Genomic DNA, 26,434 nt, shown 5'->3' on the forward strand with positions numbered 1-26,434 from the left:
ACTTGATTATCTGATCCTCACAGCTACCTTTTGAGGTGTTTCCAACAGGATGTCATTCCCATTTTAGAAGGAAATTGAGAGACCCAGAGACTAGTCCAAGGGCACCCAGGTAGCAAGAAGCAGAGTCTGGACTTGAACCAGTGCTTCTGACTTTAAATTCTGTGCTCATTCCAGTGGGCACCCTAGGAAGCAGCACATGCCCCTTAGTTCTCATGAGTGTACTTACTCTCCGTCCAGGAGGGCCTTGGGGTCCTTGAGAGCCTTCTTCACCTTTCAAGCCTACAGTGAGCTGCAGGTAGAAATATACATGAGTTTCCACATCCTCTATCCATGGAGACTACCTCAGCCTTAATGTGACTTTATAATTAAAAAAAATTTTTTTAGCAAAAACAACTATTAATTCAAGTTAAGCAAATTCCTTATGTGTAATATAGCCATTCTTTTTTTCCCACAGAACTCACAGAAAAATTAATTTTTCCAATAGTTCATTGTTAGTGTATAGAAACACACTGATTTTTATATGTTGATTTTGTATCCTGCAACTTTACTGAATTTGTTTATTACTTCTAACAGTTTTTTGATGAAGTCTTCAAGATTTTCTATCTATAAGATCATATCATCTGCAAACAGACACTTTTTCCTTTCCAATTTGGATGACTTTTATTTCTTTTTCTTGCCTAATTGCTCTAGCTAGGACTTCCAGTATTATGTTGAAAAGGAGTAGTGAGAGTGGACACCTATGTCTTGTTCCTGGTCTTAGCAGGAAAGCTTTCAGCCTTTCATTGTTGACTGTGATGTTAGTTGTGGATTTTTCAAATATGCCCTTTATTATGTTGAGGTACTTTCCTTCTATACCCAATTTGTTAAGAGTTTTTATATTGAAAGGATGTTGAATTTTGTCAAATGTTTTTTCAGCATTTATTGAGTTGATCATATGATTTTTATCTTTCATCCTAAATAGTCATTCTTAATTATTGGTAAACATCCATTTCCCTCTTAGCCTCTTCATTTAGTGATATCCTTTGCTCTGGCACTGGCTGTGTATTTAAATCTAAATTAGTCATAAGCTAGAATTGGTGCTTTAAACAAGTGAATACACTAGAGCATATGGAGATCTAATAAAAAGCTGCCATCTGCAAAGAATCAAATAAGAAAAATAATTCCCCACATATATAAGGACATGGGTTGGCTGTATCATTCCCATAACACAAGGTGATGGATATAGATGCTAATGAAATTTGTCCAGCCAGATGTAAAATATCTGTTGAATTGCATCTCTTTCATGCTGGTAATGACCATCGATATTACACTGAAACTTTAAAATGAAAGGATGCTTGTCTTGGCATTTTGGTTTTTTAATAAGTATAACACTCTACTCTGCACTTTGCTATTTAGAACATCTCAACAGCCTTCCTTAAAATGAATACCCCAGGTGACCTTGGCTCTGGGGACTGGAACTGTCAGAAAACGCTCCAGGACACAGTAGGAAGATGTCAGCTTCATTTCCACTCACAGGGTTAATATTCTGGGCTTTAATATGTGCCCTAGAAAAGACTGGAAGACACTGGTACTTTTTAGAATAGCCTGTTATCAATCTGTAAATACTTAAAATAGTTCAGATTCATGGAACCATAGAATTTTAGAGCTGAAAGTAGCTTTTGTGTCATTAAGTTTAACTCCCATGTTATAGAAATAGAGAACTTGAAAAGATGTGTTGAAGATCACACAGCTAGGAAGTGGCATTTCAGATGACCCTGGGTTGGATTGACAATCCACATTTATAATTACAACATAAAAGCCAGAATCTTCCAAAGAAACATTTATTATTTCTGGAATTACAGGTCACTTACTGTTTGTCCCCTAAATCCTTTGGGTCCAGGCCCCCCAGGAATTCCAGGATCACCAACAACACCCTAAAGATTCAGATATAAGAAATCAAGATATTAAAATACTTGCTATGAAAGAATAAAAATAATTCTCTCCAAACCAAAATCTAATTGATCTTATAACTATATCATATATTAAATATTAAATGTCATTCCTTCTTGTCATTTAGAACTAAGTCATTGATACACCTAGATATTCTCCAAACTATTTTAATTTTCTGAGAATACAAATATTTATGCATCAATATCAATGCAATGGCTATCCAATCAGTTACTAAAAATACCTAAAGAAAAATGCTTGAAAATCAAGGAAAACATATGGGGTATTGACTACATAAAGTACTAAATAATGAATTACTTCCTAAATTCATGAATCATTTCTCAAAAAGTTGAAGGTAAAAAGAAATTTATTCTGACTTTGGTGGAAAACTAATTTAACACTTATCAATATGCTAATTTAACATTTATCTGTAAATTGAAATATGCTAATTTTCTCTTTATCAGCAAATTAGAAAATTGGTCCTTTACAATGAGAACTCCTATCCTAACAGTTATTTATATAGTCCCTTCTTGAACCCTTTTCCACCTAAGGAAAGAATCTCTTTTAGTAATTCATCAATTAAAAGCACTTTTAAGGGAATCAAAAATTGGCTATTTTCCTATACTGTAGTTGATTCAATTTACTTAGACATTCTATTTTTTAATCCATATTTTCTATTTTAATTTGAGCATCAATGATTGGAAGACATACAAGATACTTTCATTTATTTAATTAATTTTTATTGATGTATAATTGATTTACAGTGTTGTGTTAGTTTCAAGTGTACAGCAAAATGACTCAGTTATACACACACACATATATAATATATATATATTCTTTTTCAGATTCTTTTCCTTTATAGGTTTTTACAAAATATTGAGTGTAGTTCCCTATGCTATATATACAGTAGGTCCTTGTTGTTTATCTATTTTATATATAGTAGTGTATGTATGTTAATCTCGAACTCCTAATTTATCCTTCCCCCCTTCCCCTTTGGTAATCATAAGTTTGTTTTCTATGTCTGGGGGTCTATTTCTGTTTTGTAAATAAGTTCATTTTTAAGGATGCTTTTTTTTAAAAAAATAAATCTTATTACGGAATTCCAGTGTATAAAACAGATATAACCTGAGCTACTCTGGTTGAAATGGAAGGAATGTCTTGTCGTAGAACTTGGAGGTGAATTTCAGGCTGGTAGGCAATGAGGAATTCTAGAAGATGTTTGACCAAGAGAGTAACATAACTAAGTTATACTTTGGGAAAAATCAAAAGAGTAGTGTTTGGGATTAACTGAAACAGGTTAAAGTTGCAAGTAGGAGACTAATGAGAATATGGTAATCTTTCAGGTAAGAGGAAGTGAAGGCCACGATAATGAAGGGCAAAGTACAATAGCAGAAGGCAAGAGTTTTGCATGAGATCACCAGGGTAGAGAAATCAAGAAAAGGACTAAGGACTAAACTTGAGAGGGTACCTAGAGGTAGGGTTTCAAGATAAGGGACATCAGGCAGTGAAGGACAAATTTTCCAATTTAAAGGTTCATAGGAGTTAAGTATGGTCCTTTCTACATGAAGCTCAGGCAAACCGATTGTCTTGCTTTTTTTTTTCCTGTTTCATTCAGATCCACAGACTTATCTTAATTCTCAAGTAGAAGGTCAAGATCATGGTAACTTTGACAAGTTATGTGCACAATACCTTTTGACCCATATCTCCAAGGAATCCTCTTGGGCCCTACGATTTTCAGCAGAGAACATAAATAAATCAACACACCATTTAATTGATTCACCAGTTAAAGAAATAATTGTTTTCCATATTTACCTTTACTCCTTTTCGTCCCATAGGACCATAGCCCGGAATGCCATAATCACCCTGTGAATATATCAGTTCATTTCAATTTCTCAAGAGTGAAAATTAATTGTAACCTATACTGGGAAGATTATGGTGTCAGGATAAAAGCACCAGGGACTTCCAGGTAGAGGGGGCCTGATGAACTTGAACTCTTGGAATATTCATGCCGTTTAGTTTTCCACACTTCCTGGTATGTGCCCTGGTACTTCTTTGGTCAGCTCCACTGTGCAGACATGACAGGAGGCAGAGGGATGGTCATTTAGGACTAGTGGAGTCAGTGGCAGTTACTTGCCTGGAAAATTAGGAGCTGGTCCAAAGAACACTGGGTGAGGAATTCCCCAAAAAGGAATTGTAAATGGCCAATAAATATGGAAAAATGTTATCCTCACTAGTAACCAAAGAAATGCAATTTGAAACAGTAATGAGACATCATTTTTGGTCAGTAAAATTGGTAAAGATGAAAGAAAAGAAAGTGACAATACCCATTGTTGGTGTGTATGCCCTGAAGTGAGCACTCTTCCTGCACAACACAAGGGTACATACATCCTTGGAATTTTCCTAAGGGCACTTTGCAATAGAGTTCAAAGCCTTAATTAAACATGTACATATTCCTTGACCCAGCTATGCTACTTCTAGAAATTTCTATGTAGAAATTAATTATGGTTTTATCCAAAAACGTCATTACATACAAGAATGTTCATTGCTGTGCTATTTTAAGATGGTGAAAAACTGAAAGCAAACTAAATATACAGTAATAAGAAGGTGGTCAAGTGAACTAAGGTATATACATTCAGTAGAATATTTTGAAGCTATTGAAAGTAACGTTGAGGGGAAAATATAATGACATGGAAATATGTCCATGATACATTGTTAATAGGGAAAAAGAATGTTTTTTTTCTATCTCCAGGACATTAATGATAAATATTTCAAAATGGTGGGATTATGGGTAATTTTTCTTTCCCATTTCCCATGTTTTATGCTTAGTCAATTTTCTACAATATCTATGCATAACATTTGTAATAAACGTTATTTTTGAAAAGAAATTAATTTTTTTCCTATTTTTTTCTTATATTGACTGCTTTATGAACTGAGACTCTGGTACAGCCAGAGCAACTAGAACAGATACCCTATTTCTTGATTCTACTACCCTCTTGTCACTCTGGAGTTTTGCAAGAAGTCACCTGATTTTCAACTGACATGGCCATATAGGTTGTTAAAATACTGAGCTCATCCTTTATTCTCTCTGCATTCTCCTTTCCCTCTTGCTGTTCTCCCTTTGTTTTAGCAGACAGACTAGCTATAGAATGAGTGCTTCAGGGAGCAGGAGGAATGTCCCTACATCTTCCTAGGAGGTCCCAAAATACTTTCAGGACCCCAGGTGCTTAAGCTGATGGTGTCAGCCCCCTTCTCTTTACTGAGCCCTTGGAGCTGCTAAAGGGTAAGAGTCTTAAAACCTCATACTTGTTTTCCTTGCCATCCAGCTTGCCCCAGTGGCCCTGGATCTCCAGGAATTCCAGGTTCTCCCTAGTGAGACAAGGAGAGCTTCAGATCAGTAAAAATCAAACTTGGCTCCCATCATAGGACGTTCTGTACACTAGTTGGGGACGCTCAGGGTTCTCAGTGAGGGTTCAATGCTCAGTAAGCAAGGGAGTGTAGGAAACAAATAACGATCTTCCCAAAGGCAAGCAGGAAACACCAGCACAGCCCAAAGCTGGACTCAGTACTGCTTTCCCAGTGCTATAGAAGGACTAAAGGAGAAGAGAAAGAGTGGAAAATTTACTCCAGGGAAAGTGGATTCATTTTCTGATTTATTCACCCATCCAACAGTTATTTATTGTCCTGGAAAAGGAACTGTTGAACATGCCCGATGTGGTCCTGCCCTCACCAAGAATACTCTGGTTGGAACGAGAGACAATTAGGCAATTCTATACTGTGTGATAAAGTTCAGGGTGCTGTGGCAGCGGAGAGAAGGGGACTCTAAGTCAGATTTGGTGGGGCGGGCAGGCTGGCTGCCTGAAGGAAGGGAGCAGGGATGCTGAGGCTTAAAGGATAAGTTGTGTGAGCTGGAAGAAGGACCAAGGGAGGAGTGAGAATGGAGGAGGAAGGCACAGTGAGAAGCTGGGAAGGCACACAGGAGGGAGATGAGCTAGGAAGCCTTAGAATTAAACAGAGTCAAAGGGTCTTCTAAGTTACTGGAAAGTTTGGAGATTTTCCTAAGGGTCATCCGAAGTTAAGACCAGAGACATAATCTGTGGGGCTCAAATGAAAGCATGGGCCCTTAACTCAAAAGCAAACTTTCCAGACTGTGATAGCAGAGCTTGAGGCCAAGTAGGGGTGCCTTCTAAGCGAGGCCCCCTGTGTGAATGAAAGGGTCCCAGGCCCACGAAGCTGGCCCTGGGGGAGGGAGCTGCTGAAAGGTTTTGAGCAGGGGAGTGAGATTCTGAACAGGCCAATGGTCTGTTCTCTAACGATCTCCAATAAGGACATTTCTGAGAAGGTAGGTTGAGTTAGACCGAGAATTGCATGCATGAACAGATCTGAGTTCTGACATCCCCCATGCCCCTGGCCGACTCTACCACCAAGTGTCTTGATGCATTCAGGAAACCAGCGAGTTGAGTTTATCAGAGTTGTTTCATGATAGGTGAATAAACCTTGTCTCTCCTAGTGAAATGGGGCAGTTTCAGAGAGGAAGGAAAAGAATATTGGCAGAAAGCTGGTGAGTGGTTGATTGTGCCTGGTTCGTGTGAAGAATTAACATGAAAATCAAGAAAAAAAAATGGAGCTACTCTTTTCTCAGTATCTGAAATCTGTAAGAAATAACACTTACCTTTTTCCCCAAAAGTCCAGGCCTTCCAACACTCCCTTTATCTCCCACTGGCCCAGGAGCACCCTGAAAGAATATAGGAAACACAGAGGTTGGTGCTACAGCAATTTGTACGAAACCTGTTAGATTAGTTTTGCTTTTCTTCGTGTCATTTCTAACAATTTCTTGATGCCTACTTAACAAGAAACCCAGCCTGAAACCAGGTGACTCGGGCTACAGTCCTGGTTAGAGGACCCTAAGTCTTCATTGGCAGGGACATCGCTAGTCCAAATGGGGGCTTAGTGAGAAATAAAAAAGGCACTCTTGACACAACACATGTTATTTCTGAATGTGGCAAGTTTGTTATGGACTGATTTTGTTAGAACAAGACTGTGCTGTCATTGTCACTTTTGTGCTCTGTGCCATCCACACATATAAAATGGGATGTCAAATGTGTTTCAGTTTCCCGATCTGCAAAGGGGCAAAACGGTCTTTCATAAATATGCTGGGAAGATAACTGAGCAAACATGGGTATCGCTTGCCTTCTAAACTCTCGCTATCTGAGCTGAAAAACTGAATAGATTCAGAACATTTTTCATATGAATCTCTCACCATTCAAACTCTCATTACTTACTGTCAGAAACTTGGGAATCTAGTTTCAGAGGGTGAATTCAAAGCTGAACTTAAGAATCAAATAAATTTGGGTAGCAAGGGATCTTTGCAGAGTCCGTTTCAAATATCTATAGTCAATGGAGATAGGCATGGCACTGATAATTTTTAAAAGTTAGAAAAAGCAGAATAACGTATCAGGTTTTGAAATGTTCAAGAGTCAGCAAGATGTGCATTCTTCTAAAGGCTTCCTTCAAGCGATGAAGTGAGTTTGTGCTTTCCAAATCAAACCCCCGGGAAGGAGAAAGGCGAATGTACAAGGAATCTGAGCTGTGCTAAAGATTTGTCCCCAATTTGTCCCAAGTTAATCCCCAAAAGAAATACTCCATACTAGATAATATAAAATAAACTCTACATGAAGATGTCTTTGAAGCAAGAGGAAAATGAAGGTTGGAGACCATTTATGGTACCATCTGAGTCACGCACCTGAGGTCCTTTGTGCCCCTCGTTTCCCTTCTCTCCTTTCCTGCCGGGAAGTCCATTTGACCCCTTTGGTTGTAATAAAAGAAACACAATGCAATGAAGTCAATGAAAACTGACTTTCTTCATTAGCGCTTTTGAAACACCTGCATAGAAAAGCATCTATCCAGCCCTTCAAGCAGCCTTAACACTGCGATTAAGCATGTCTCAGAAGAGGAGTTGAAAGGAGACCCAGACTCAGTGGAGCAGCTCTTATGAAGTAATTTCCTGCCTGGGTGTAAGACCTCATCCCTCTGTGGCAGGGAGAAATGGAAAAGAGACTAAAAGGAGAAATAAAACCCATAGAAGAGGGAAGTGAGACATAAACAATAGGCAGATGGATTCCTTTGATGGGGCAGGTTACCTGGGCCAAAGTGCATCAATGTGTAAAAGAGAAAGCAAGTTAGCACAAAAGGACATTTTAGCAGCAGATCCCTATCAGAGGAATTAAAGCATATTTTTTTGGTCATATTTCCCATCAAATGCATGGATCTCATATGGTTCTCTCACACAGAAAGAAAAACTAGAGGTGCTGGTATTGTTTCTCATCACCAAAGCAGTAGCTGTAAGATGTTCTGGCTGCCCAGTGCAAATGGTGGTTACAGCCCCTGGGCTGGCCTTGGTTCACAGCCTGAACATCAAAGGGACCCTGGAGGGGCTGAGGTAATGTCACCCTTCTCCCTAAAAAGTCTGGGGATGGATTTAGGCTGGTCCCATGGTTACTCATTCTAGAGGACACCAGAACCACTCAAGAGAATTCCAAATTCAGTCTTAGTATGAAGAATCTAGAACTTTCTAGAAGAAAAATGAACTCCTGGAAAGGTCTTAGGATGGACACATCTAAGTAGGCAGGCCCTTCCAGACAAGTTCAGGCTTAAAGTAGACTCCATCAGGTCACTATGTACCCATGTGTTGCAAACCATTCTCTAGGATGACCCTGGCATATTTCTGACATGGAAAAGAAACAGAGATGTCCTAATTCCAATGCCCATCTCACTAATGATATGACCAAGAAAAAATGCAGATGACTCACATAGAGCCCTATCGGTGATATTCCAGAAGCACTGTCACCCCCTGTAGAGTCAGCTTTGGAAGAGGTGAATAATAGTTGCCAATTCCTAACTTTCCTTCATCAGAGTCTGTGTGCAGGGCTTCACTTAAGAAAAATCAATTTGTTGATCTAGATACTGATTACTAACATAGTATTAAGGTCTCAATAATTCACTATGACTAAAATGCAGACTTGATGCCAGGTATACACAAGAGCAAGCCTTTCTTCTATCAGTGAGCTACAAATTTTGACGGAGCAAAATCATGCACCCACAATGGGAAATGTAGAATCCCAGAAAAATGTACCATGGAGGACGGCGGGGGCAGCTTCAAATTGTCTCAGTTATTTATTTTTTATACAGAACTACATCTTCCCATCAGAATAACAACATTATCAGTATTACAAATATTCCAACATACCTGTGAGCCTTGTAATCCTTCGGCTCCTGATGCACCTTTAAGTCCAGGGTTCCCTGGTTCCCCCTGATGGATGAGTTTTCAGTGTTAAGATTCTCTTCACATGGTTTCCGTATACGTTTTCTCTTCATAGTACCTAGTGCTTCAGGGCTTCAGGGCATGGTACCCAGGAACTGTCTTGTCTGACTCTTGGCTCATGCCCTACTTGGCCTAGGATTGTACTCTTCCAAAATGTCTGAGAATTGAACTCCAGGTCATTTCTTACTCTAAGACAGAATTTCACTCTCTTGCAGTCAATGCCCAGGGTGTGTGAATAGCACAGCCTGCAGGGCTGCACAGGTGCCCTGTCTCTGAAGTGTCTGTGAAGGAGGCTTGCTTTAGGTCAGCCCTGTCCTGTGCCTGGCAGTCTAACTGATCCCCCAGTTGGTGGGGCTCATGTCCAGTGCTCAGAACTTCCTACAGCAGCTGCATCAAACACTAACTCATTGGCAGTATCATCTGCCTGTGAGACATCTCCTTGGCCTCACCTCCCACAGAGGACAGGGCAGGGGGGAAGGATACTTACCGAGGCACCATGGACCCCCCTCTGGCCTTCTCTTCCCTGGATCAGAAAAGACAAAATGTTAGTGTGTGGGTGTCTGGATGGAGACTCCTTAGAGGCAACCTGACCTGTCTTGTCCCTGACAGACAGAGTAATGAACAGCTCGCAGAAATGGTTTCCCCGAATCGCTCTCCAAAGACAAGTTTACACACTGGGCATTTAATTACCAACTAACATTTGGAGGATTGATCGCAAACCAACCCAAAAGTCATTACAGACCTAGCTCCAGTCTGACAACCTTGACAATTATCTGGGAGGCTGTTTGGAGAATGAAATCATCCTGAAGCACCTGTCTGATACCTCCCTTCTCCAGCAAATCCTACAAAGTACTGTCTGCTGATCAGAGGTTTCCTGCATGAGAACAAGCTGTGCCATATCCATCTCTCTCTGTCCTGGGTCCCTGATTGTATCTTAGGGGGGAGTACAAACTCGTTATACACAGTGCTTCCCATGGGCCCCCTGGGGTTAGACTCCATGGAATTCTCCAAGGAGGAAATGGCTGATGGGGTCAGGTCAACTCTGTGCTGGTCCAAATGCCACCATCAGGGTTGTCTGAGAAAAGCTGGTCTGAAGCTAAAATCTGGCATCACCTCTCCAGAAGCTACCTCAAGTTGCCAGTGCAGGCTCTCCACCTAGTGGCTGTCTCTGCTTTCCAGAGGGTAGCCAAGTGGGAAGAAGATCCAAGCCCCAGATCCTAACTTTCTCCCTAAATAGCAATGATGTCTGCTCTCACCCCTCACCTCCCACCTCTGCCTCGATGAGAGAGCCACGGAACATCTCACCCATTGATCTACTTTGTGTAGTGATAAACAACTATGATTATTTTATGTACAAAACAAATACTTAAAAATTCTTCCTACATTCACTTGGAAAGGTAGCCATGGAAATGATTTCAGAGCAGCAGTTTTCTTTCAACTGCTCAGCTTCTGAACCTCCTTAGAATAAAACACCTGACCAAATATCACCTCCACCAGTTTGGCTGATGATTAGAATTCTTCCATGGAGGTTCTACCCCTCGATTCAGGTACTCTTTGCTTTTAAAGTGCAAATACCCTTTGGGAGAAGTTACCCATTGTAACTTGTCAGCCATCTGTACCTTGATGTGACTCACAGAACTCTTGACAGATGAAAGCAGAGCAGAAACAGTAAAGTTTGAAGCCACTGTTTCCTTGATGTCATAATTCTGTCTACATTAAAAAGCAAGGATAAAATAGCATTCCTATTTTAGTAGCACAATGGTTAGGGATGTGTCCTCAGAAGTCAGACAGCCTTGAGCTCACCCCTACCCTATAAAGCCTGGGTGGCACAGAGCAATTGCACAATAGGTCTGAGCCTGGCTGATTAGGAGTGAGACTCCCTGGGTTCAAACCCCAGCTCTACCATTTACCTATCCTGATCCTGGGCAACTTGTCCAAGGTTTCTTGCTTTTTCTCATCTGTAAAATGGATATAATAATAGTATCTACCTGATATATTTGTTATGAGGATTAAACAAATTAATATTTGAAAGTGATTTGATTAGGACCTGGCACAAAATATGTGCTCTAGAAGTATAAATACTATTATTTATATGTATTCCTTGTGCCTGACAGGCCAAAGGCAATGGGCCTGGAACATGGTTTCAAATGCTCTGGTTCTTAGTACATGGATCCGTTGCTTTGTCAATAGCTGGGGCAACAATTAATTTACACAGGTTGAAATTCTGTCATGTGGGAGGAGATGTCTTAGGTTTGCTTGTGTTTTTAGAATTTGTCATCCATTTAAGATCCTCTGACCATCATAGAGAATTCTAGCCTTCACTGGAAAGGTGAAGGAGGGTGTAGAAAAGCCATTGTTTTATATCCATCCATGTTGATTTGTTTAATTACAAAGGAGAAGATGGGCAGGAAAGTGGGTGAGAATGGGGGAGGGAGGCTGAGAGCCTCCTGTCCATGGAGTGACTTAAAGTCATTGTCTGGTTTGTCCAAGTAATAATCCCCTACCCCACCCCACTATTTTTTAAAAGTGCCTGATTGATGATGACAGCTATAAAGCTATTTCAAACTAAAAGTATTTTCTCTTAAACCAACAAAACTACATATTTGTCTTTAAAATTCATAGCACTTAGTTCATCTTGCTGCTCTCCTGCTTCCTCTGATTAATTTTAATTCTCTTGTATGGAGAGGAGGGCAAAGTCCCAAAGAATTTCACCAGAAGCACTGGGAGGCCTAAGCCATCCAACTGCAGACCCTTTCCCTTAAGAACTATGAGTCAAGATAAACAAAGGCAAGAGGAACTAAAACGTTCATCCACTATCTCTCCCAGAGGGAGAGGCAATCAGCCACAGCTTTCAAAGTGGTGAGACGATTCCAAGTTTGTGACAGAAAAGGAAGCCAAGTATTTTCAGTGTCCTTGTGAACAAAACTCAGGGCCAAATCTACATTTGGACATTATTCTCTTTTGAGAATAATGAGTGCATGATGAAAGGGTTTCTAACACATTATAAATACCCTCTCTAACTTTGGTAGTCCACAAAGGGAAAAGTGATTTCTTGGTTGTTCCTTAAAAAGAAGCAGAAATCCAACATTTCTGTTTTAAGCTTGATATCACATGGGATGCTGTAAAATTACCACAGCATCTTCAGGTTGCCACCGGTTTGGCCCTAATCGCCAATGTTTTGGTTTATTCAGGAAGAATTTATCTGTGATTCTTCTTTCCTTTGGTGACATATGAGGAGGAAGAGAGCACATTTACCTATTTCTTAATATTCTACAGAAGCTCAAAGATGCTAAGCTACTGGAGGAAGGTTTTTATGTGAAAGTCACTGGCTCTCTTCAAAGACATTTAAAAGTTTCTGGAAGGTGGAAAGGGAAAGGCAAACTGTCACAGTGGTTCTCAACCAGGGGCAATTTGCCCCACCACCACATCCCGCATTACCCCCGACTACATTTGGCAAGATCTGCAGGCATTTTTGGACATCACAACTGGGGAGGAGTGGGTGCTACTGACATCTAATGGGTAGAGACCAGGGATGCTGCAAAACATCCTATAATGCACAGGCTAGCCCATCACAACAAAGAATTACCTGGCCCCAAATGACAACAGTGTCAGTATATCTGCCCTGGATCAGCTAACTGCAGCGACACATATTCTGAATGCCTCTTGGCATCTCCAGGTGATAAGGAGGGGAAATAAACGTCCACGGAAATACTTACCCTGCTACCTCTGGAACTAGGACTGCCTTGTGTCCCTTTCAGGCCGGTTCTACCCTAGAAACACAATTGTTCCCCCAAGATCATAAGGCAAAAGATTCTGAGTAAGTGACAAAGACATCAGCATAAAAATCTCAAGCACTATTAAAACAGAACAAATGTGTCATGCCAGAATGTTTCTGCATATTAACCCTATTGGGTATATATCCATTAAAGAGGAAAATGGTATAGCAACACGCACTGCTAATGACCAATTTCCCCATATAATAATATCACCTGCTAGAAACTTAATAACTTTGCCCATAGAGGTGTAACCTACTACAGGCATACCTTATTTTAAGAAAATAAGGCTCTCTTAAATGGGAACTTAGGGGTGATTGTTTAGTTAGAAACAATTATGTTATGTATTTTACTAAATTAATTTAGACTTTAGGAAAGCCTCAGCTCAATAACAGAATTAATCAACTCAACAGATATGTAAAATAGATCCAATTACTTGTCTTCCTTGTTTTCCTTTGGAGCCCTTTTGTCCTTTGATGTTATTGCTTTGTCCTGGATTACCCTAGAGGAAGATTTAAAAAGTACTTTAGAATCAAGAAATATCAGCTTTTTTTTTTTTCTCAAAATGGTACAATATTAAGAACTAAACTAATTTGGGTTAAGTAATGAGAGGTGTGAGAAAATTCTCCATATTTGAAACTCACAAATAAAAAAAAAAAAGAAACAATATTTCTCCAAGTCTGAAGGAGGCTTAGTGATAAATGAAGAATTAAAAGAGTGCTTGCTGAAGCTATGGCGAATTTTCCCTTCTCTGTACTGGCAGCTTCACTGATGCACCCATCCAAACATGCTTATGCCAGTCTCTCAAAGGTGTAGTAAGATTCCCCTATAATCGAGTCTTCAAATAGGGAATCAATAAGGTTAGAAAACCAATAAGCAAAATTATGGAAATTTCATTCCCAAAGGAATTTGAAAGTCTCAAGATACATAAGGATGAATAAGATGGTATTTTAGTTCCCATCTCTGAATTTTTGACATAATCAGCCCAAATCAGATGCAGGTTTTCCCCAAACCAATAAGTCTCAGTCAACACCTACCACCCCCTCCCAAGACATGCCTTTGCCTACAGGTTAGCAGGAGACACAAGAAGTGTGGAGTAAACTACACAATTCAGAGCCACTTGGGCCCCAGTAACTTACAGGATCTCCTGGGAAGCCCTTCTCCCCATATCCCCCAGGAGGGCCTCTGGAACCTGGGCTGCCCTGAAAAAAATAAAATGAGCTTCTGAGTTAGCTTGTAGGAGGGTGTTAAAATGTCAAGGGTCGTGGTGTTTGGAGGGGAGAAAATCAATCAGACAAAATGATCCATGTTCCTCTAACCCAGCCAGATTCCCTTTGACCTCTCAAGCAGTACAAGGTCCAGTTTTAAGCCTATAGTCAGGATTATTTATAAAAAGGCTGGGAAAAGGGAAAACTTCTTATGGTCTAGCAGAGTACTGCCCAGCAGAACTTTCTGCAGAGATGGAAATGTTCTCCATCTGCACTGTCCAATATGGTAGCCACTGGCCATAGTTGGCTGTCAAGCACATGAAATGCGGCTAGTACAACTGAGAGTAGAATTTTTCATTTTAGTTAATTTGAATTTACTGGTCACATATTGCTAGCGGGTATCGTATTGGACATCCCAGCCAGTCTAGCAACTTCTGACATCTGTAATTAAATTGTCCACTGGAAACCACAACTGGGATGTTCCATTGTCACCTCAAACTCAACTGTTCCCAACTAACTTGCCCAAGCTGGGATCCTTGCAGGCATTTTGACTGGCTTCTCATTCCCTGCTCCTCTGGCTACCTGGAGATCTGATATCCCGGAGTCAGAACTAGGGTGAGAAAAACAAGGTACCTAGGGTGCAAAATTTAGGCAGGCACTCACGCTTTGCTTCACTCTGAGAATGAGTGCTTCCTTAAATTTTGCACACTAGGTCCTCACTCCAGCCTGGACCCTGTTACAGCCTTCATGGGTCTTGTGTCTGTTGCTTTACTTGAAGTCTTCATCACTTCTCACCTTGATTATTACAGATCTGCCTCTCATATTTGCCTTGCCTCTATGTCATCCCCAATGCATCCTCCATACTACTGTCACGGAATATTTCTAAAATGCAAATTCAATTGTGACCTCCCTACTTAAAATTTTTCTAAGGGTCCCCATTCCTTAATGGCTAAAATCCAGACTCCTCCTCCTTGGCTCACCAATGCCTTCACCAGCTCTTCCCACCCGCTCTTGAACCTCACCTCCCTCCACCTGTACCCTAAATCTCACACCAAGCAGAACAACTTGCAGGGCCCCCAAGCCTACATGTCTTTGCTTATGCTGTTCCCTCTGTCTGGACTGCCCTTTCTCCACGTCTTACTAATTCCTATTCATCTTCAGCTCAGGGATCATTTCCTCTGGGAAGGTTTCCTGCACTCCCTCCCCACCCTGCAGAGTTTGGTGCCCTTCTCTGGGCTCCCACCTATTTACCTATAACATGACCCCAACCACACACTGTGTCGTCATTAGCTATTGATATGTCTGTCTCTCCAACTACACCGGGGGATCCTTGAAGACAAGGACAGTGTGGTTCATCTCTGAGTCATTAGCACATAACTTAGTGCCTGACACATGCCAGGTATTCAGAAGTATTTGATAAATAAGTGAATCAGAACATAAAAGGAGAGCCACTTGGAATCAAGGAGGCACACATTAATGAGTGTCAAAATGAATTGAAAATAAAAAAATGTTTCTCTGAGATTTGCTACACCAAGGTCACCGAAATAATTTTGTCTCTTTCTCTTGCTTTTTATTTTTTTCTGATACAATAAAGAGAAAAGGTAAGCTGCTAACAGGCAAATGCATTCATTTGCAGACTTCTGAAAAATATGCTCATAGAAGATGCTTGCAAGTCTTGAATCTTTCTAGCTGGAAATTCTTGAAAACTGCATAGTTACCCACTTGCCCCAAATGGGGATGTAGCATCTATTGGGTGGTAATAGGCTTCATTGTTGTCAACTTTATTCCTCATAACCTGTGAAACACAACAATTAAGACTATCTCTAACACCAAATTCTCCTTCTTTGATGTACTGAAAAGTGTTACCTGGGATCCTGGATCACCCTTTTCTCCCTTTTTCCCAGGAAGTCCATGAAAGCCCTAAAAGAAGACAAGGCAAACAAAATTCCCATTAAAGAAATACATCAACCTCATGACGATTTCATGGTACTTGAAGAAAAATGGCTTACCTCTTCCCCATCGAGTCCATCAATCCCATTGACTCCATGTTCTCCCTGAAAGACAAAGATGGGCAGCAATCAGGTCAAGGGAGATCTCTGCCATGTGCTTATCAGTAAACTAAGCCCATTAGGAAGTGAAATTTGACTGAAGAAGTAACTACAGTACCTTATATCCAGCAAATCCTTTGGCTCCCTGTAAAAGATTAAATATCTCTCACTGGCATGTCAAGGAGAATGTGGATTCACAGTCTGTTGGGGCAGGAAGGGGCTGCCTCCGTTAAGAGAGTGATTTTGCATTTCTTTAGTTGCTTCTGGGTTTCCAACCACAAAGAGGTTATAAGTGGAATTTAATAATGCTTAAAATTTCTTGAGATGACTAAATAGACTTACTCTGCAGAAGAGGAAACTAACATGTAATTGGAGAAAGGGAAAGTGGGAGGGGGGATGGAAGAGAGAACACAGAAGAGGGAGGGGATGGAGGAGAGACGGAGAGGATGCCATAGAGAATTTAAAGTACAATATTTACCTTTTGACCCCGTTCCCCTGGACATCCTGCAATCCCTCTATTTCCTTGGGGTCCAGTGTCTCCTCGTCTTCCCTAAGAAAAGGTACCCAAACAGGTATCCAAAGTGACTCTTTTGCCAGAAGTTGCCAGCTGTTTACTTTTCAAGAGTGAAGCCAGAGCAGCTGGGCACTCTGAGCTCTAGACAAAGCAAACTCTCCTGCAAATTCATTAATTAACTCTGTTTTTCCCCTAGATTCAAGCATTTTCCCTTCAGGGCTTCCTTACAGATCCAAGATCACACAAAGGTGTGGGATGGGCTCAGTTGCTTCCCTGCCCTTATCAGAAAGCACAGCCAAAGGTTTGAAGTCACTTCACTTCGCAGCCACATTCCCAATGCTCCACTGATACATGTTGGCCCTAACATCTTGCCCAGGCCCTAACGCTGGCCTGGAAAACAAAATTGCTCACGGCAGAGAAGCAAGTTTGTGCCAGCAGACCAGAACTGAGTAGAAGCAGTTGATAGGAAATGACACTACCCCAAGCCAGTGCTCACGGGAAGGACCACCAGGTTAAAGATCCCCAAAGTTAGAGCATCCACACAGGGAAGAGCACTCAAAGTCAATGACATGTGCATCTCCCATTAGTCTGCCTTCTCCCAGGAAATATTTAAATACAGTTAAGGGCTAGAGTAAAACGAGTCTCAAGAGAAGAACGATATTGTGTTTCCTGAGAGCAGGAACCCCCAACTGTCTCTTTTCCCATTGTGTCCCTGGTGCCTGGCTCAGATCTGGGTGCACAGAAGGTGCTAATGGTTTGCTGTGTGGATAAATACTCATCTAGCAGTGAACTTAGTTCTTTCTTTCCTGGTAGGTGAGGGGAGAGGTGATTTTCCTTTTGCTGTTTTGCTTTCTTTATTCTGAGGATTGTTCCCAGTAAAAGCAGGAGGTCTCACCTATGGCCACAGTTGCTGAGAGCCAGCTGTGGGCCCACAGTCAGGCATTGGGTGACACTCTTCCCCTCACTCAAACCCTAGCTGGCTCAGTAGGCTCCATGACCCCTCTGCAGGTACAGGGTGGGTAAACTACCGTCTTAGAAGAATTTATAAGTGTTTACAAATGAGGAAACCAAGGGTCAAGAAATTACATATCTTGTTAAGGTTTCATGTCTAGGTCAGCCCTTGACTGCCTGACTTGGGAGACTATACTTTTATTTATTTATTTATTTATTTATTTATTTATTTATTTATTTACAGATCTCAAAAATGATTTTATTATTCTTTTTTTTTAATTTTAGAATTTTATTTATTTTTTTATACAGCAGTTTCTTATTAGTTATCCATTTTATACATATTAGTGTTTATATGTCAATCCCAATCTGGGAGCCTATACTTTTAATCACAACTTGCTGTGCAGATAAGGATTCTAAGGGGATGGAGATGCAGGCTGCATGCCTCCTAAGCTTTTCTTATACCAATGGAGCCACCTAAGTGGTTTCAGTTCCTCCAAATCCATTTTTATAATTTGGTGAACCAAGTGAGAGCTCTGGTTTGGGGGTCAAAGATTGAGATTCAAAAACCACATGTGGCGTGGGACCACGACACCATGTTTAAGGAGTGCTTTGCCGGCTTCTATTTCCATGTCCAAAGCACTGGGCTGCAGGTCCAGAGACAGCCCCTCACGGATAACCCAGATTCACCCTGCACAGGGGCAGGAAAGAGGATGCCCAGCTCCCTGCCACCCACAAAAATGTGTCAGGCAAAATGTATGTAAACCTGCTCCTTCCTTCTCCCAAAAAGTAGGTTTAGCAAGTGCCTCATGATTAAGACAAGGAAAAGGAAAAAATAAAAGAAAAGAAACCCATTCCCCCTCCCCCCAAACTACAAAAAATATATAAACAAAACCCCATTATCCCTTTTGGAAAATAAAGCTTTTTTTATGAAAAAAGGAAATCAGTAAGTATGGTGGGCAGTGGGTCACAAAAACTTACAGGGTCTCCTTCCTCTCCGCTGTGTCCTCTGCTGCCTTTCAGACCTGGAAAACCCTGGGAGGAAAGAGAAAATTCGATCTTAGTCATCTTCCATCAACTCAAACTTGTTACATTAGGCATTTTAGGCAAGACCCTCCTCCAACCTGGTTGTGGTTTTTGCAGGTGTGGCTGTGAGTGCGAAGAGAATCAGACAAGTTCTGGGGCTGGCTTTTGTCCTTGTTATTGGCTCTGAAGCCCTCTGCGGAGGTGGCCTCCTGATGCCTACAGCAGGCTGAGTTTGGAACCCAGTGCAGCTCAGGGCTTCAGGGTCAGCCCTGTGCCTTGGGGGAGGGGGTTGCATGGAGGACAGTGGTGGCCACCAGGACCCTTTCAGCAGGCAAATTGATAACATTTCCAAAGAGATCATTTTACTTTCTTCTGTTTTTTTGAGAGCTCAAAAAAGAATAAGCCCTTCTCCAACAACAAGGTTATGCATATTTAAGTTGCTATCATCTCTCCCTCTGCATTTAACTGCCTCGTGGTTTATTTTTGGCAAGGATTTCCTTTAAGGTTTGCTTTCCTCACCCTCTAACACAGGTCCGCACTGTCTGCTCAGTATATTGGGGAGTTTTGCTCTTGGAATAGAATTCTAGTACCAAGCAACATAATAATAGAGGAAACTGTGCTAAACAAAACACTGTAACTTAGTAAAAAGTCAAGGGGAGGGATAAATTAGGAGTTTGGGATTAACATATACACACTACTGTGTATAAAATAGATAAACAACAAGGACCTAAAGGGAGGTCCTTGATCAATTATCCTTTCACAAGGATGGACAATGCAGCACTCAGGAGCAAGAATTGTGTTTGAGCTCTTAAAATAAAATAAACCAGACTCCTTTTCATTGTGATATCTAAAATGCATTTGAAAAAGTGCATAAAAGTAAATAAAATAGAAAGGTACAGCTTAATTATTACAAAGTGAACATCTGTGTCATCACCACCCAGGCCAAGAAATCGGACATGGCTGGTACACAGACACAGTAGCTACCCCAATCACAAACAATTCCCCACCCCTCCCCTGGGAACACACTCCTGCTTTTATGATAATATTTCCCGGACTTTAAAAAAAAATACTTCACTACTTAATCATTCATCCTTAGACACTATGGGTTAGTTTTGCCTCCTTTCAAACTTTTTATAAATGAAATCATACCATATGTACTTTTCTGTGTTTTGTTTTTTTTGGCCATTATTGTGTTTGTAAAATTTATCCCTGTTGTTATGTGTAGCCGTAGTTCATTCATTTTCACTACATTAGAGCATTCTACTGAATTAAAATACCGTGATATATTTATCTATGCTATTGCTGTGTAATTGATCTTTCATAATCTTTTTTGAAGGGCTATTAATCTGCAGTGCTATGTTCTTTTTGCAGTTCAATCACCTATCATTGTTGATGAAGCACAACTTTCCCCACCATTTCTAACACCTGTTGCCGCCTTTCAAACTGTCTAATGTGCACCACCTAGAGGGGTGGGATAGGGAGGGTGGGAGGGAGGGAGACGCAAGAGGGAAGAGATATGGGAACATATGTATATGTATAACTGATTCACTTTGTTATAAAGCAGAAACTAACACACCATTGTAAAGCAATTATACTCCAATAAAGATGTTAAAAAAAAAAAAAGACTTAAAAAAAAAAAGCAGTTTCACGTGAATTAAAGAGAAAAGAAACCTCAAAGAATGATTAAACATAAAAAAAAAAAAAAAAAGTATAAATTGCAAAGCCAAGGAGCAACACCACCAAGGATACATAAGAGAAAAGGGAGTCATTCTTAATAGTAGCATCAAAAGTGAGCCTTCTGAACCCTCTTACACTGTTGGTGGGAATGTAAATTGGTGCAGCCACTATGGAAAACAGCATGGAAGTTCCTCAAAAAACTAAAAATAGAGTTGTCATATGATTCTGCAATCCCACTCCTGGGCATATATTTGAAAATATTCTAATTCAAAAAGACACATGCACCCCAATGTTCACAGCAGCACTATTCACAATAGCCAAGACATGGAAGCAACCAAAAAGCCCATCAACAGAGGAGTGGATAAAGAATATGTGGTATATTTATACAATGGAATATTACTCAGCCATAAAAAAATGAAATAATGCCATTTGCAGCAACATGGATGGACCCAGAGATTATCATACCAAGTGAAGTAACTCAGACAAAGACAAATATCATATATCACTTTTACATGGAATCTAAGAAATGATACAAATGAACTTATTTACAAAACAGAAATAGACTCAGACATAGAAAACAAACTTATACTACCAAAGGGGAAGGAGGGACGGGATAAATTAAGAGTTTGGGATTAGCTTATACACACTACTATGTATAACATAGAGAAACAACAAGGTCCTACTATATAGTACAGGGAACTATATTTAATATCTCATGGTAAACCATAATGGAAAAGAATATGAAAAAGAATGTGTATATATGTATAACTGAATCACTTTGCTGTATTGTAGAAATTAACACAACATTGTAAATTAATACTTCAATAAAATATATTTTTTTAAAAATGTGAGCCCTTCTGATCTGGCTCCTACACCATAGAAGTCACACAAATGGCCCAAAGTAATTACATCAGCATCAAGCAAAGGTTGCAAACCCAACTACTCAATCTCAGCTCCACCTACACCAAATCAAAGCCCATTAGGTAAAAGCATGTCACAACTGAATGGCACCTTTAAGGCTTGTGGTCCTCGGATCCCTTGAGGTCCTGGAGTCCGTGAACACTTGCAAAACGTACAGCAGCAAGTCCTCTCTGCAACGTTTCCCTGGAAAAAAGAAAAAATGAGTGAGCAACTATGGTGAGGAACTTCATCACATAAGAAGTGAATTGACATAAATCATAATCACCACCTACAGCCTGTCCTCTCTCATTGGGTGAGGGGCTGCAGAGGATAAGAGGTGTTTTTTGACTTAACCCTGAAGAGAGAGCACCAGATCAGCAACTGCACTGGCAACATACCTTTTCTAAGGAAATGACCTCTATTTATAGAAGGGGCACTCACCACACAGATGGCCACAGGCCAAGTGTGCACAAGACTGGTTGGTTCCTAGTTGACAGCTCTTGTTTCCTGGGATTTCTGCAGCATAAACTGTTGGGGGCTTTTGATTTGATTAGGGGTTGGTTGGATTTTAGCTTCCTATGCATTCATTTGGCGAGATGACAAAGGATGAAAGGGCATGGAGAAGCAAAAAACAATGCTCTGGGCTTTCACACTTTTTCATATGCTAAAGACCATGTAACTGAATTTAGGGCAAACAAGGGAACCTTTGGAAATACTCATCAGGATTCCAATTCCAATTCCAATGTTCCCAGGGCATTTTGAATAATGGGTTTTTTTTTCTTCAGCAACTCACCAGATACTGTGATAACATATTGCCCAATTCTCTCATTCCAATGGTCAGGTGAGTCCTGTAATCAAATCCTTTTCCAAATTCAAAGCTGGAAAACTCATCATGAGAGGTTGAGTTTAGGGAAACCACCAGCAAAGCATCAAGTCCTAGGCAGTAAAAATAACAGATATAAAACCCCAGGAATTGTACACAAAAAAGAAGAAAAGCCCATCTTATTTCCATTCAGTGAACATGACTTGAAGAATCAGAAAGGGGGGGAAAATAAGAGAAAAGAGTGTTCTTGATACTGAAGAACCCAACAGCGCTTTGCCTGCATCTTCAGTACACACATGAGGCACTGGTTCCTGACCTCAGCATGAAATCTAAGAAATCTTACAGAAAAACACTAGCAGAAAACTGTGTTTAATTCCTCACCACCAATCTTAATGCAGTTCTTGGGCATTTGAAAGCAATTTTTTAAGAAAGGATATTGTTCCTCTTCAGAGTTCTTCTGAATTTTTTTTTTTTAACATGGTAGTTAGTAACTTTTTTTTAATTTATTTTTTTCACCATTTTAAAAAATTGAAGTATAGTTAATTTACAATGTGTTAGTTTCAGGGGCACAGCAGAGTCATTCAGTTATATATTTATATATAACAATATATATATATATTTTCCATTATAGGTTATTATAAGATATTGAATATAGTTCAATATCTGTGCTATACAGTAAGTCCTTGTTGTTCATCTATTTTATACATAGTTGTATGTATGTGTTAATCTCAAACTCCTAATTTATCTCCCCCACCACTATCCCCTTTGATAACCGTAAGTTTGTTTTCTATGTCTGTGAGTCTATTTGTGTTTTGTAAATAAGTTCATTTGTATCATTTTTTTAGATTCCTCATAAAAGTGATATCATATGATATTTGTATTTCTCTGTCTGATCTCCTTCACTTAGTATGATAATCTCTAGGTCCATCCATGTTGCTGCAAATGGCATTATTTCATTCTTTTTTGTGTCTGAGTACTATTCCACTGCATATATGTACCACATCTTCTTTATCCATTTATCTGTTGATGGACATTTAGGTTGTTTCCATGTCTTGGCTATTGTAAATAGTGCTGCTATGAACTATGAATTTTTCTGAATGTAAATTAATTACATTAACTTGTAAATTAATTACAAAATTTGTAAATAGAATGTAAATAGCTCTCAAATCATCTCCACTGCCAAACACCCTGGGAGCTGGGTGGGCCCTGGAAGCTTGAGGAAAGCCCAGGGTGATTCCAATCTCAGCTGAACTCCTGGCCATACCCAGGAATTCATTTATTCACCCATTCACTCACTCATTAATTCATTCACTGGTCCATTTACTCTTTTCCTCCTTTCATTAAACAAATATTTGTTTATTAAGAGTCTATTATGTATTAATCATTGTACCAGGGAGAGGGTCAGGATGCTACAAAAGTCTGAAGAAGAAGCTCCTAACTCGGTTTTGGAAGGTCACACAAGGTTTCTGTGAAGAACTGATGTCTAGACTGATACTAAAGGATGAATGGAAGTTGGTCAAGGGAAAGAACCAGAGAAGGGAGGTGGTGAGAAGAACTTGGGGGAAGCTGAGAGTGGAGAGAGTCTCAGGCAGAAGGAAAGAGGACATGCAAGGGTGGGGAGGGTGAGGTTGAAAAGGACATTGGAGGGAGAATGTAAAAAGTTCTGATGCTGGAACAGAGTGTGAGCAGCAAGGTAAAGCTGAGTGGGAAGTGGGGCCAGATCCTGTAAAGCTTCACAGGCCATATGAAGGAATTTGATATTCTAAGAACAGTGGGAATGTATAGTAGGGATTCAAGAAGGGAGGGTGACACAACCAGGACATTTATGGCCCCTGGGAATTTCCATGGAAGCTGAACACTGGAAGCCATGAGGGCTACACCAAGGAAGCCTCCAATAACATGCCCCACTTGCCAGTCACCTGCCTGCCTCCTGTCTCTGTATGTGACTCTCCACTTCTGCACTTAGCTCCCAGCTCTTCTGAAACTATGACATGGACAGGGGAGGTATAGTGAGAAGTGCTTTTCAAAATCCATGTTGCAATCTTTCCCATGGAAAATCAGACACAATACGAAGTGTCTTAGGTTCCCTAGAAGCAGAATCTGAGAGAGGAATCTGTGTGTAAGTGGCTTACAGAGGGAGAGAGAGAAGCAGGAAAGGGAAGGGGAGGTTGAGAGCAAGGATGTGTCTCAGTAAAGTCCTCACCTGGGTCTGATTCCTGAGGGTCCCTGGAGTGTAGGCTGTACCAGAGTTGACCCACTTCAGGCAAGAGTGCTGGGTTTCTGTTTCCCTCTGCAATAATTACCCCTGCTCCCATCCCTCAGGTGGGATGTGTGACCCCAACCCCCATTCCAAGCATCAGGTCACTGTTGGGGTCAGTCAAGGGCACACATCTATAGAAGGTCACAGGTATAAGAATTTGGCTGTAGCATTTGCAGCATTTGGGGGATAAGTGGGCAGCTGGTCAAGGGGGTTTGGGCAGGACACCAGCAGCAGTTGCTTCAAGTGGCCAGGCAAATCCCAAGTTCCAGAGCACCCTAATAGGTACAGACTTGTTCAGCAGATTCCATGCTTCATCATTTACTTTTTCAATTTCAACTTTACCTGCTTCTCTGAGTCTGTCCGATTTATCTTCAAGCATTATTTTGCTTTCACCCCCAAGACCATCTGAAAAGATGAGTAATACCTAGAGAAAGAGGAAAGCATAGAATGGGATGACATGATAACAAAACATATAACTGGGAGGGAGAAACCAATACAAGAGCATGGAGATGGGAGCTAGAATGTGACACGGATACCTGTCCTCGGGATGCAGATGTATCCTTAAACGTGTCCCACATGGACTGCACGAACTGTGCATTCAGGTGAGTTGGCCCGTTGACGGTGACTTGCAGTAGGCTGTCAAATATTGTTTCCTGGTAGATTTGGAACTTGGCGGGGAAATTCTGGTCACTGTTCACCTTAAAGGCCACGCTCACCTGTACCTCTGAGCCTGCCCCGCAGCTCACACCCCTGAGGGAGGTAATGTCCTCTAAGATGCCTGGGAGGTATGATTCCAGCCGGGGGTGGCCATGGAACAATGGCTGCCCCAGCAGGTGAGTGGAAATGTCGAAGCTGACCACTATGTCCAGAAAGCAGTCTGGAGAACAAGGGAAATAAGGCCAAATTAATGAGCAGACAGGAGCAAGGAAGGGCAGACAGGGCAGGAAAAGGGGAAGCAGTCATGGTCTAGGGCTGGAGGGTCTCTAGGACCCAAAAGTGTCCAAGAAGGAAAATACTGGCCACTCGGTCAACATGTAGCACAGGTTCACCCTCACCCTCCCCGCCCTTGCATGTCCTGTTCAAATGTTACATGTTTCAGTAACTGTTTGAAGTCTAATCATGGTTTAGTCTTATTCTCAGTGGCTGGCCTCATGTGTGTGTGTGCGCACGTGCATGCATATTTTCTTCTTTTAATGATGACATTATGATTCATATAATTATAACATATTAAATATTTGAATTGTCCTTAGAGTTTGTTTAATCCAGAGGCCACCAACTCAGATGGCGGCAAAGGCCAGGAGGGTAATGTCAACGAGTCAAGTGGGCAGGGAATGAGAAAATGAATGCAGAGCAATGACCCATCTGTTCACCGTTCAGTTCCAGCTGAGAGTAGCCATGTGGGAAACGGGGCCTAATGTGGTTACGTTGTCTGATTTTTCAAAAAGAAACCTGAAATCTGCATTTTAATGCAATATCTCCAGTTTGTAAAAGTTATCAATTAATTAAGAAGCTGTCAACAGCAAATAGGACAAACCCAATTCAGCTACAAGTTGCCACTTGGTCACCCCTGACCCTGTCCAGTTGCTCATTTTACACATGAGAAGATGGTCATGCATGGAGGTTGCTGCTGCCGAACCAGAGTGGGAACCCTGGTGTTCTGATTCCAGTCTCGGGCTCCTCCACCACTGTCATCTGCCCCCAGTGAGCACCCCAATGGAGAGCTTAGAAAAACCAATGTGTTTTGTAAAAGAAGTCGCTTCCATCATGACGAGTCTAGAAACAGAAGCATTCTGGGGAATTTCTGCCTGTTGTGCAAATTCCACAAAATATTAACCTTCACTGTTGCTCTGTCCTCCCAACTCCCAGCTCCAAGTGTACAGAACCTGAGTCCCACACGGCAACTCTCAGCTGGAGCTGAAGAATGACATCGTCATCAGGTGAGCCATGGCTCTGCGTTCATTTTCTTCACTCCCTGCCCACTTGACTCACTTCCATGACCCACCCGACCTTTGT

The 26,434-nt window shown here is 41.0% G+C and overlaps 1 protein-coding gene across 1 annotated transcript in view; it reads right to left on the reverse strand.

Moving 5' to 3' along the window:
* Positions 1-26,434, reverse strand: part of COL6A5 (collagen type VI alpha 5 chain) — a 109,392-nt gene that overhangs the window by 54,138 nt on the left and 28,820 nt on the right. The window contains exons 8-28 of the mRNA XM_061194690.1: positions 24,958-25,298; positions 24,764-24,845; positions 22,132-22,274; positions 21,450-21,542; positions 18,717-18,770; positions 16,752-16,823; positions 16,392-16,418; positions 16,235-16,279; positions 16,092-16,145; positions 14,157-14,219; positions 13,454-13,519; positions 12,961-13,014; positions 9,732-9,767; positions 9,170-9,232; positions 7,667-7,729; positions 6,596-6,658; positions 5,230-5,292; positions 3,739-3,789; positions 3,616-3,651; positions 1,851-1,913; positions 227-289 (exon numbers count right to left, since the gene is read on the reverse strand). Coding sequence (XP_061050673.1) covers positions 227-289; positions 1,851-1,913; positions 3,616-3,651; positions 3,739-3,789; positions 5,230-5,292; positions 6,596-6,658; positions 7,667-7,729; positions 9,170-9,232; positions 9,732-9,767; positions 12,961-13,014; positions 13,454-13,519; positions 14,157-14,219; positions 16,092-16,145; positions 16,235-16,279; positions 16,392-16,418; positions 16,752-16,823; positions 18,717-18,770; positions 21,450-21,542; positions 22,132-22,274; positions 24,764-24,845; positions 24,958-25,298 — 1,595 coding nt within the window. The remainder of the gene's footprint in view (positions 1-226; positions 290-1,850; positions 1,914-3,615; positions 3,652-3,738; positions 3,790-5,229; positions 5,293-6,595; positions 6,659-7,666; positions 7,730-9,169; positions 9,233-9,731; positions 9,768-12,960; positions 13,015-13,453; positions 13,520-14,156; positions 14,220-16,091; positions 16,146-16,234; positions 16,280-16,391; positions 16,419-16,751; positions 16,824-18,716; positions 18,771-21,449; positions 21,543-22,131; positions 22,275-24,763; positions 24,846-24,957; positions 25,299-26,434) is intronic.

This window comes from Eubalaena glacialis, chromosome 6 (assembly GCF_028564815.1).
Source record: "Eubalaena glacialis isolate mEubGla1 chromosome 6, mEubGla1.1.hap2.+ XY, whole genome shotgun sequence".
Lineage (NCBI taxonomy): Eukaryota > Metazoa > Chordata > Mammalia > Artiodactyla > Balaenidae > Eubalaena > Eubalaena glacialis.